The sequence below is a fragment of the Cuculus canorus genome, chromosome 1 (genome assembly GCF_017976375.1).
Source record: "Cuculus canorus isolate bCucCan1 chromosome 1, bCucCan1.pri, whole genome shotgun sequence".
NCBI classification, from domain to species: Eukaryota; Metazoa; Chordata; class Aves; order Cuculiformes; family Cuculidae; genus Cuculus; species Cuculus canorus.
The window spans coordinates 191,539,371-191,552,147 of NC_071401.1; the positions used below are offsets into that span (position 1 = coordinate 191,539,371).

Consider the following 12,777-nt stretch of genomic DNA (forward strand, 5'->3'; position numbering starts at 1 on the left):
GCTCTCTTCGGGCTGGGGGGACCTGAGCTGCACCCCCCACCTCTCTGTACAGCTGTGCACAAAGCTTCAGCCAGCTCTCTGCATTTGGACAACTGCAAGGCTCAGTGCCCAGCAAAGGAGTTTTAAAGCACTGACACTTGGGATTTAATCTCTCTTGGAGACCCAGCCTTGTCAGAAATCAGAAGTCTGAGTTTGTAACCACCACGCTCGCCCCCGTCTGCGTCCCATTGCACAGCATGCAGCATCTCACACTGGGTGCTCAGGTCTTCTCTCATTGGCCAATCTCTTTCTCAGCAATCTGATGCAATTGCCAAAATGACACTGCTGAAAGCAGGGGAAAGTGTCTCATCAGGGCTTTCTTGATAAGTAATGAGAAAAACCTCATTCGTAAAAACAAGAACCGAGACTTAAAAGTAACTGAAACCTGGCACCTATATTTTGATTTTATATTCACCAACAAAAATGCTAGCAGCAAGGAATCATAGATAAGGAAGATTATAATAGTGTTATGAAATGTCTCAGTCATAGAATAACATAAATAGCTTATAAAGCAAATTGTGTAATGTGTTTTCACATGGAGCTTACAGGTCAGACACCCAGAGCTATCATGAGAACCTCTCAACAGCCGCAGTGCCTCAAGCTGCAGACAGTGCCAAGCGACAAACCAGACACTTTGGCCACAGCCAAACGGTCTCCGTGCCTGTCTGGTGCAGTGAGCTCCATGAATCAGACAGTTGATGCTTGCAAAAAGCAAGGGAGTAAAATCAGAAAGAAAAAAATAAATACAGCAGACACTGAAATAACCGCCACCAGTGCAAGGACACAGATCTAGGCGTGCTTACCAGTGAGACATTATATTCTTTACACAGTAAGCATGCAAAGGTGTACCATGAGCAGGATGTATCCAATCTTAGAATGTGAATTATGTCGGTTTTAAAAGTACCAAGTGTTAGAAACTGTATGGCTGAGAAAAATGCTTGTGCAGGTGTGTGCTGAATGCAGCTTGGGAAGCCCGAGCTATTCCCAAGCAGCCACCACTGCCGGTATAACCAGTACCGGTTATACCTTGCAGCTTGCAAGTCACGGATGAGACTTTGTGCAAAGATTTAAGACACCAGTACCACCAGCAGCTTCCTTTTCACACAGGCTGACCACCTGGGCCTGTATCTACCTGCATTTTATATTATCCCATGTCTGAACTGCAGGAACTGGATCAAGTACAGATGTTGCACCTTCTGGGGGGCACTGCAAGAAATAAGATAAAGCCATTTCTGTCAGTTACTCTCTCCATTCCCTTTTGCTAAAGGAGGCACTGTTACTTCCTTCTGGCAAAAAAAACCCCGCATCCCAGACCCAACTCTCTAGAAGCCTAATTTCTCAGCAGATTAATCTGAAAAGAGATTAACCAGCTAAAGGAGGCAGGAGACTCGCAGCCTTGCAGTATCGCAGATTCCAGGCAATGCCAGAGAAGTCTCCCAGTGACAGGAACACCTAAGCAGTGCTTTTCCTATTTAAATTCTTTATTTATTTCAATTTAACAACATCCAAGATCCTCATTTCTGATTTTTAGGAGAACATGTTGCCCTGCAGATGACAAGTCTGCTCCTCCTGCACAGGTGCTCTCAGACAGCAGCCCCTACTTGCCCCTGGCTTCCAACGCGGTGCTGCCGCAGAGCCACAGCCCCCAAGACAACGTGCTCAAACAGAAAGCCCGTGACATCCCCCGGCCACACTTCCTGGCTTCCTTACAACCACCTCTGCTCTGGTGGCAATGAACAAAAAAAAAACCTATTACAGATGAGCAACTCATCTTCTTTTTTTGTCAGCAGTGGTTAAATTTTGAGAGAAGAAGCAGAGGAAAAGTCAGTACTTGAAGGAATCGGATTTAGCAGATTAAATGTAGCTCTAACGACAGCATATCAACTCTAACACACAATCAGGTCTTGTGCAGAGATAACTTGCACACACAAATTTTAGTTTTAGCTCAGTTTCTTTGGCCTAATCTTTCATCGGATGAACTCAGGACTGGCCTTTAATGTTTATCCAATCTGTATTCAAAAGCTGCCTCTGAAATCTGATGGACATCGCAAAACTGAAAAGGGGAACACAGAAGCATTTATACATATCAGCTCCTTTACAGTCACCGAAAACATAGCATGGGCTGCAGGTCCAAGGGCTGCTAAGCCAGGCTCTAACACCTTATTGTGCTGGAAAGGGGGATGTATACTGCTCTTCTCATCGCTCTCTAGTCCTCTGCTGAGTTTCTCACATTTCAGGAAGATCTGGTGAGCCCCAGTGCTGGCACAAGGTAGGCAGCAGGAGGCAGTGAGATCTCGGTTTGGTATGAAACCGTAGTCAGCTTAAACTGTTGCTGAAGCACAGGTCAGAGTTTGGGCTTTTCAAAAAGGAATTTGGCCAGTCAGACTTTGAGCCTGGCATACCTGTAGAAGTAGGTGTCGAAGAGCTCCTGTCATTTACAAGTTAGTAGAAAGCTGTACATTGCACGCTAAGGCCACTGAGCAGTCTACATTGTCTGGAATATAAACAATAAAACCACCTCAGCTATTAGGAAAAAAAGCATGATTTAGTAGAGCAGTATGTCCAGATTGCTGAGGGCATATATGATCCTTATGTGTATTTTCCCCAGAAGTCACCAAATACAACTGATATTTGCCACAGTGACCTTGCACAAAGACCTTGGTGGTCATATTTGAAAATGGCTTTTAAGGCAATACAATAAATCCACATTCTTCGTATAAACATCCTTTATAAACTTTTGGTATATTTAAAAGCAGAGTCTTAACATATTTATGTACTTTGGAAAAGGAAAGGAGACGCTCACTTCAAAAAGCCCTTCTGAATTCTGCTCAGCAGCCACAGTCATCACAGGTCCAGTTTTAGACTCAAAGCTGCCTGTCCCCAGCATCCCATCTATCTAACCTTCCAACACACACCACTTCAGTCCTGGATCACCTAGACCAAGTCTAGGGCTCAACTTCCCTCCGCTGCACTTACCTTTTCCTTGGAAAGTGTGCAGAGCCACTTATGTTGCAGGATTTGAGCCCAGACACAGATGCCACCATTCCATGAGTCAGGGTTGCTTATTTCGGGAAGTCATAAGGGTCAACGCACCATGAGAAACAACCAGCAGCTCCATCTCTGAGCAAGAAGCACTCCCCTGCCAGGTGAGCATTGTGAACAAGGATGATGCCCTGTGTAGCTCTGGAAATTTTCCTAGAGCACGTGTGCTAACCAACACCATTCATACATTTCCTGCAGGCATCCAAAATACAGGGTATTGCAAGAAAAACTCATCTGAATACAGCAAAGCCCCACATCAATATACCAGACCCTAACCCTAAGAGTAAAGGAAAATAAATTCTACCATTACGAACTCCACAAGGAAATGTCAATTTGACCATTTGCCCTACAACTATTTCTGTAAAGAGTTTTTTTATTTTTTTCCCCCAAATGCTTCTCAGACAGCATCTCTGCAAATTTATAGACTCGTGTGGTATTTTTAGAGATTATTTGGTTTAGAAACAGCTCATGTGAGTCTTATTCCTCATTCCTGTTAACAGGAATGCTGGTTAGCATTCGTCAGTGGCTAATGACATTTCTGGTCCGAGATGTTTTTCTTCAAAAATCAAAAGCAACAGCGAATACAGTTGCTTGATTTACAGACTTCATACTAGGAGCACTCCTTCCTGAATATTTATGTGACCTAAAAAACTAGGGAGCAGATTTTTAGAAGTTCTTACTGACTTATCTGTAAAAGGTTAAAACCTCACCCCTGTGCTGAGGAGTAGCATGGGGATGCCTGAGCAAATACTGGCTTAGGTTGAGTCCTTCCCAAATCCTATTTTGCAGCAGGCAGCTACTTCGACATATACTTCTCTATGAAGATATTTTACTTTACATAGGCTTGCATTAGTAAGAAAACAAGTTTTGCCAAGAAGAGATTGCTTTGAAGAGCTCGCTCAATAGTTTCAAACAGCATTCCCTCCCTTCAGTTGTGTAGGAAGGTCATCAAGAGCAAAGACACGGCACATCAGTGTGAGAAAATGGAAGCCACTGAGTAATCCAAACCAGCAGAGATAGTAATTTAGTTCCAATTTACACAAAGTGGAACATGTAAGAGCTACGAGACAGCTTTAGTGAACTTGTGACATGTTCATCAGCACATGGTCAACGGGTATTTCTAAATAATCAGGACTGAAAGTATAAGGGTACTTTTGCCAGAGGAAGAAAACTGGAACAACATTGAAGCAGAAAAAGCCAGGTGTGAGAAAACAGAAGAAAGCTGTCAATTCAAAACAGGAGTAGTCACAGAGACAGCAAACCAGAAATTTGGGCAACTTAAGAGTGAAAAAAGAGCAGCTTCTTTTTGGACTTAATTCTCCTAGACTTTCAGCAAGGCTGTAAGGTAAAAGCCAGCCACAAATTACTAAATGAAGTGAGGATGAAATTTCTGGTCTAGGCATGCATATGCTAGTAGAATTTTATCCATTCACACAAGGTCATCCAGAGACGAAATAAAGAGCAGAGGATAAAGAAAAGGGATACAATAAGCCAAATGGGCAAAATGGTTTGGGAGGAAGGTTTGTATATGCACATGAGAAGCAAGGAAAAAAACATAAAGGAAAACAAAAGTAGAGAAAGAGGGGAGGGTGAAGCATAAAGCAGAAGTTATAGAAAAAAAAAAGTTATTTAAGAGAAAAGCATAGTGGACAAGGAAGACCAAAGGAAATAATTCTCCACGTACAACTGTTTTGGGTGAACCTACGGACATGGGTAAACCAACAGATGTAATCTATCCAGACTTCTGTAAAGCCTTTGACACAGTCCCCCACAACATCCTTCTCTCTAAATTGGAGAGATATGGATTCCATGGGTGGACGGTAAGGTGGATAAGAAACTGGTTGGATGGTCGTATTCAAAGAGTAGAGGTCAATGGCTCGAAGTCCAGATGGAGATCCATGATAAGTGGTATCCCTCAGGGGTCTGTACTGGAACCAGTGCTATTCAATATCTTTATCAATGATATCGACAGTGAGATTGAGTGCATCCTCAGCAAGTTCGCAGATGACACCAGGCTGAGTGGTGTAGTTGCCACACTGGAAGGACGGGATGTCATCCAGAGGGACCTGGACAGACTGGAGAAGTGGGCCTCTGAGAACCTCATGAGGTTCAACAAGGCCAAGTGTAAGGTACTGCACCTGGGTCAGGGCAATCCTTGTTTTCAGTACACAATGGGAGATGACATGCTCGAGAGCAGCCCTGCTGAGAAGGGCTTGGGGGTGCTGGTCAATGAGAAGCTCGACATGAGCCGGCAATGTGTGCTCACAGCCCAGAAGACCAACCACATCCTGGGCTGCATCAAAAGAAACATGGACAGCAGAGCGAGGTTAGTGATTCTGCCCCTCTCGTCCTCTCTTGTGAGAACTCAACTGGAATACTGTGTCCAGTTCTGGAATCCTCAACGCAAGAAGGATATGGAGCTGTTGGAATAGGTCCAGAGGAGAGCTACAAAGATGATTGGAGGGCTGGAGCACCTTCCCTAGAAGGGCAGGCTGAGAGAGTTGGGCTTGTTCAGCCTGGAGAAGAGAAGGCTCACAGGAGATCTTATAGTGACCTTCCAGTACCTGAAGGGGCTACAGGAAAGCTGGAGAGGTGCTGTTCATAAAGGTTTGTGGGGACAGGACCAGGGGGAACAGGTATAAACTGGAGATGGGGCAGATTTAGAAGAGACATCAGGAAGAATTTCTTCACCATGAGAGTGGTGAGGCACTGGAACAGGTTGCCCAGGGAGGTTGTGGCTGTCCCATCCCTGGAGTTGTTCAAGGCCAGGTTGGATGGGGCCTTGGGCAGCCTGATCTAGGGGTATGTCCCTGCCCATGGCAAGGGTGTTGGAACTAAATGATCTTTAAAGTCCTTTCCAACTTTAACTATACTATGAGCCTAACTATTTTCCATGGAAACTGGCAAGTGATAGGGCTTCAGTAGAGGGTTCAAAAGCAGAGATTTTGCTCAATTCTCATCTCAATATAGGCTGCAAAGCTCAAAAGGTACAGAGATGAGCCAGCTATTTAAACACAGAAATACATATTTATCTTCCCCTCTACCTGCCAACCAAATCCAACCTGGTCACATACAGCATCCGTTCAGGCTAAATATACCAAAGGCATGTTCACAACTACATCTTTGAGGCACTGGATTAAACCAATTTAACTTTTAGAGCATCCACAGCCCAGTAAGGACACTGTTGCAGCAAGGGACTGGTCCCCTTTGCAGTGCCCTGATTTCTCCAACACAGAAAAGGACTCCTCACGTCTTTAGTACGTTTTACTTAGGATGTAGGAAAAATATTTATAAGGCCATCTGCTCATCTGCATTCAGCCAGCATGTGCTGGTGACACCCTGCAGGCCACTGCCAGCACGCATCCTTTCCTTGCACAGGTGCCAGAGTTACACGAAGAGCAGGTAAATGACTCATTCCATTCTATTCTATTAATTCCATGGGCTACTAAAGGGAGCTTGAGAAAATAAGTGGCATTTTCAGGATGATTGTCCCCTCCTCCAAGTGCCAGGCAGTCTACGGCTGAAATGAGATTTCCAGGCTCCACACTCCCCACAATTCAGGCAGGGTTGAATCCAATCTCTGTGCTACAGATATAACTACCTTGTACAAATATTTAATGAAAAATGCACTAAAGTAGCAAAAGTGTGAAGTTAAGTAGTCTCAGAACACATAAAATACCAGCTTAAAAGCACCATTCCATTGCCAGATGCATTGCTGCCATAATGAGAAAACTAAATACTGGAATAAATAGGGCAGCACATATTCAGGACTAGAGGATCAGTCACAGACTGATCTATGTCAGCTGAGCAAAACACAGAAAGGAGCATTGTAGAGGCAAACAAATAGGTCTGGATTAGATGACCATGCAGCTCATACCTGGTATTAGATTCCTAATTGCAGACAAAGGCCTGTGTACCCAGTGAAAGAGCGCTGTGCATCCACCATGGATAAAGAAGCCCTGCCATTTATCCCCAGCAGGGTTACAGGTTATGCAGAAGTACAGCCAAAGGCTCGGCAATTCAGTACGTGTCCATGTGACCAACGAGCCAAAGTGACCACAGATGCTGCAGAAGAAGCTGTGTCTGGGTATGCAATACTTCTGCTGAAAACACCTCCTGCATACCTCTGGGGTGGAAAAGGGCGTATTCTTATCTCCAGTGCCCATCTGCAGCACAGCTTGCAGTGATTTATTTCATGCTCTGGCAGATACAGGTTTGTACTCCTACCAACAGTCTCATGCGACCCATGCCCTTCTGCAGTGGCAGCATCTCAAAAATCCCTGGTTGCTCTTCCATCCCCTAAATTAACTGTATGATGGCAAAGTGACAGATGCACTTACAGACAAAGATCTAACCAAAAAATATACATACACTCTCCAATATATTAACAGGATTATTTAAAATAAAAGCATGTTCCTCAGGCTCCAAGCGCAGTGGGAAACAAACCCCACCCACCTCCCAGCCCAGTAGTGGAGGTGTCTATGAATTTGTCAAAAAGCACAAATTCATCTTCTTTCAAGAAATCACACAGTTTTGATAGATAAGTTATAAAGTTTGTAAAAAGTGTTAGCACAAAGCATTTTTAGGTTTATTTAAATAAAAATTATAATTTATACAAGACTTTTTAACAAACAAGATTTTCTTAAAAAATGTACAGGGCAAATCATTTCATTATTTCAATTCTTCGTACAGTATACGTCTTTTGTCAAACAAAAGTTACACTGATAATGAATTATTTACAATTTCAAAATATAGACTCAAACTTCAGACATAAAAATTTTAACATCCATTATCTTTCAATAATTAGTAGAAATTAAACATCTGCCAAAATGTACAGAATTCAATAAAAACTACCAGTGTTTTTAATACAAGTTTAAGTAGCCCAAAAAAGTACATCCTTTCATCTCTTCACAATTGGCTAATATCTCTTTCCTCTTTGTGTGCAGGAACAAGGGTAGGGTTTGGCTGCTGGCATCCTGTGTGATGTTGCTACCAATAAATAGCCTTGTTTCATTCAATCTTGCCTCACAAAAGCTACAGTGCATGGAAAGGCATGATTTCATATTTCAGCTTTTTTTTGTGGTTTGAATTGAAATGGTCACTGATAAAGAATTAACGCAGTCAGTTTTCATCTCCCTTTTTTGTTCTCCTTAAAAGGGACTCAAACTAACCAATGCACTTCTAAAGAAGTTAAATCCAATTACACGTGAATGATCCAGCAATGAACCACAGACATCAACAAAACCGCAAATATAAACAGCAAACAGACGAAAGACAAGAACATCACCTTCTGCTGTTAGAAAGTAGCACTTCACATTAAGTGGTATGAGGGAGCCTGCTACTGAAGGACAGTAGGCTACACTGTAAAACTACATATGAAGACTGGAATTTGACTTCAGTGTAATAATACAAGTTAAGTGTGTATTTGCTCACTGCCCATCCCCTCCCGCCCTCCTAACCTCGGAGGGTGTCACAGGAGGAAAAGCACAGGTACCTGTGAGCAAACACACCAAGGTTATCTTCTATGATCTCCCACACTACATACGCCACAGGAGCAGTTCTGTAGCAGGAACCTGGACAACCCAATGTAAAGTGAACTTTGCAAAATATGTACAGATGTTTGTCAGTTATATTACAACTCTATTTAAAAAAAAAAAAAAAATCCAGTCCATTTTCTATATATTAGAATGAAACAATGTTGCATTGCAGCTTGCAGTAGGTTTACTGCTTTAAGAATTGCTAAGGTTTAAGTCCACACTGTTGAAGTGCAGATTAATTTCAAACATCAACACATTAGATTTTATAAAAAGTTTCTAATTTCTTCATCCAGAAACAAAAACGTAAGGGTGTATTGTATGCATGGGGCATTTCAGTCTGGGAAAAGGATAATGATTTTTCTCTCTCTCTCTCTGAAGCCTAGTTATGGTTAATTGTCCTAGCACCATCAGCACAGGACCTACAGCTCCTCTAGGAACCAGAATCTAGGACAACTCTATATACTAGGGTCAACCAGTGAAGGGTGGGAGGGGGAGAAGGTAATAACTCCAAGTCAACTGATTTCCTACGAAACTCCTGTTATGATCAGAGTGAAGGTATAAATTACACTTGAAAAATGATATAAAAATAAGAAAAAGAGCATGCTCTCTGTAAAAAATATATTTTTTGTTTCTTAAAAAAAAAAGAATAACTTGAAACACACTCAATGTTTTTTTCCTTAAGACAAAATTAATGAATCTGATTAAGATTTATATAACATTAAGCGATTTTAATGTCTATTTGTTAGCCACACATACTATTCAAGGAAGTTTCCAGAAAGGAAGCCAAATTATAATATGCAGCACTTACAAAAAGAAATTAACTGATTTTAAGGTAGGTTTGATGAGAAAAATTTAAGATAAAGGATTTTTACTTAAACAGAAAATCTGCATGTGTAAAATGAAGAAACCATAAACTGTCAAGCTACAGCCATATCAGATAGCGGCAAAATGGATTTCCCACCAGCTTCACTTATATTTTAAGTATTCAAACACTGAGTATTCTAACACCTCCAATACGTGAGGAGGTGTTAGAAATTCACCCCTTTTTCAGGTCACAAAGTCATGCTGAAGTGCTGCTCTAAAGGGAGAACTCAAAACTAGCCTTTTAGCCATTATGGTGGATTCTCCCCCGCTCTTGTTCATGTTTCTACCCAGGGCACAGACTTTTGCCCCATCAGTGCTTCCCTTTACAATACCCAATACAGATCACAGTATCCAACAGCATTTCTTCATAACAAGTTCATATTAAGCTCTTCTTACCATACCTCTTCATGACCAGACTGAAATAAGGTTTGTACAGTTTGATTGCCACCTCCTTTTATTACTGCTGCATTTGTTGAGTGACTTAAAGTAAAACTGTGCTGAGTTAAACACCCTTCAGTGCTTGTCTCCACTCTCCCTTCTTTCATCTTACCCCTTTCCTTATAAAGAAAGAAAACCCCCGTTTAAAAAAAGAGAAAAAATACCTTGATGAAATTAAGTCCTATTTTTACAAAGTATTTGCATCTCCATTGCTTTTTTTGGGAACATTCGCATAATGTCTGGAGACATCCATACTACTCAAACTCAAAAGACACAGCAAAGGAAAAGGCATACTGGAAGGCTTTGCATAACTCCTACTGTGCTTTCATGAAAATGGAAATAAAATTCTAAATCTCTCAGATGGGTGCTATTATATAGAGTATAAAAGCTTTCGAATATTAAAAGACAAAGGTCAATATGTGCTTTGCTGTTAGAAAGGCCTGAGAGAGTTTAGAGAAGGAGTACAACCTTCCTGTTCTACCTGGCAGTTGGTTTTAATTGTTAGTAAAATTTAATTTTGCAAGGGGAAAGACAGCAACATACCAATGCCCCTCAAATTATGCTCTGAAAAGGAACTAATGCTTTCAGCTGTTACATTACAGTGTTATTTTATTACAAGGTAACTCAAGAGAAAAGCCAAATTAAAGAGTCGTATCTCAGTTTAGTTTAATTATTCCCATCTCCCCCAAGTCTGCAAGTCTTTTATGCACTAACATACAAACACCTTGTACATACAACATGTACAACAGTTGAGCCCTTCTATGACAAGTATCTATAGAAATACAAATATATGACGCCTAACATTTTAGGAACAACATTTTGGTGCCCTCTTTTATAAAAAGTATCTGCCTGCCTTCCTTCCTCTTACTTTGGATAATTAGGAAAGGAAGATATAGTTACAAACTTTCTCCTCCAGTTTACTGTATAAGCCATTTAAGTGTCTATGCTGGAAGAATTGAACCCAATCAAACCAGTAAAATATCTTTCTGCATAAATTAGCAAGAAGGAGTTATTTTAAGTGCAGTTATAAATATGGAAATACCAAGACGTTAATACTTCATTGGTGTTGCTATCAGCTAAGAACAAATTAAAAACTCAGAGCTGAGGAAAGAGACTTCATGCTGCTGCAGTCATCTCACATCTTGGGGAAAAATAAATAAGATAGAGGGACAAACATATCCCTAGTGATATTGGTGGAGTTAAAGGGTTCAATCTATTTCACTTCGATATTTAGTCAACTCTCAAGTATCTTCCCAGCTTTTAATGTCAGCAAATAAACATTAAAAGTGCTTAATGTGCAAGGCTGATAGTGATGATAGCACTTTCACTCTTCTGTTTCATTTTGTTTTTTCTTTTTTTTTTACAAAAACCTTAAAAACAAACATGAAGGCATATATAAAATACACTTGATTTATGTAACAGATAGAATATAAACCACCAGACAAGAAAAATTATTGCAAAATAGATGAGGATGCTCATTTTTTTTTCACTACCAAGTTGTAAAATAAGAAAGTTTCCTTTATATCTTGTAAGATAAGATACTAGCTCTCACTGCTTGATGATGCAGAGGTTATTTTCACATATTGGTTGAAAATAGTTTCAAAAGCTTCATCTCTGTGTACCATGGCACCAAACACCAAAGGCTAAGTGAAAGAAAAAAAGATCATGTCAGTTCAGAAAAGAAATATCTTCCTCTAGGTATAGTTTTGGCCAAATCAACAGGAACAGGAGATTAACTGTACTCAAAGTAAATCAATGAAGACATAGGAATAGCTTTCACTACTAAATCCTTGGGTATATGGCGGAGTTTTTAGTATTTGTCACTTTTCCATCTTCTTTCTAAAACAACCATGGCATAAAACGCACCTGCACAGAGTATAAGCAACTAAGAACACTTCAACTCTTTCCCCTCCATCTGCTCAGGACACAAGGTTTTCATGATTGACCTCTGCCTCCATTAAAGATTTTTAGAAATCTTTTTCAGCACTTCTTCATTTTTATTCATAGAGTATTTACTCAGGTAGATGAACATTTTCAACCTCGTAACTGAGAAGCACTTCTCAATATCAAACAAAGAGCAGAAAGCCTGGTACAAGAGTCATGTACCTTGGAGAAAAGTTATTTATAGTTCATTAGTTTAAAATAAGGTTCAATCATATGTTAAGAAAAGCTTCAGTCACCCAAAAGGTATGTGAGACTTAGAGAAGCTTAAATCTTTAGCGCCATTAGACTGAAACAGGAAAACTGCATGAGGATCAGGCCATTCCACCCCAAAGCCTCCTCACGCACAGATATTCTCAAGCCATCAGCTTTTTGTTTCAGGCTGCAACAGAGCATCCTCTCTGCTCCTTACGAAGCATGCTTGGGAATGGTCAACGGAGGTCGTGAAGTAATGGAGCAGAAAGGATGGAGCAAATCTTTCTGAAGTGTTATAGTCAAGATGCAGCAGAACAAGCTAACTGTTTAAATCATTAAAATTCTGAAGTTAAATATACTAAATAAAGAAGTGAATTAAAATTTAAAAAAGAGCCAAACACTGGCATAAGGGGAAAAAAAACCCAAACAAGCCTTTATGTTGGTGCTAGCCAGAGAAGGAAGACAAAAGGGGCATGAAGTCAGGCACAGCAATACCGCCAGCTACTTACTTTTTGTGTAGATGGTGTTGATACAGCAATACCCATCCCTGATCCCGGGAGAACAGAGAGTACTTTATACTAGAAAGAAAAAAGGTGCTGAGGTTACAGAACTTGTCACCACTGTCATCAGCCACAACTAACAAGCCCCTGTTAAAACCAAGGACAGGCAAGTCGCTGTTCTTTGACCCTGGAGCCAATGGGTACAGCACAGCAAGAGCCTG

At 40.9% G+C, this 12,777-nt stretch overlaps 1 protein-coding gene across 2 annotated transcripts in view; it reads right to left on the minus strand.

Annotated features, from left to right (window-relative positions):
- Positions 1 to 7,659: 7,659 nt before the first annotated feature.
- GRAMD4 (GRAM domain containing 4) overlaps positions 7,660 to 12,777 on the minus strand; it is an 80,973-nt gene continuing 75,855 nt past the window's right edge. For both annotated transcript variants that reach the window (XM_054063016.1, XM_054063009.1), the window contains 2 exons: positions 12,566 to 12,634; positions 7,660 to 11,563 (listed from right to left, as the gene is read on the minus strand). In XM_054063016.1, the coding sequence (XP_053918991.1) occupies positions 11,462 to 11,563; positions 12,566 to 12,634 (171 nt within the window). In that variant the 3' untranslated portion in view covers positions 7,660 to 11,461. The remainder of the gene's footprint in view (positions 11,564 to 12,565; positions 12,635 to 12,777) is intronic.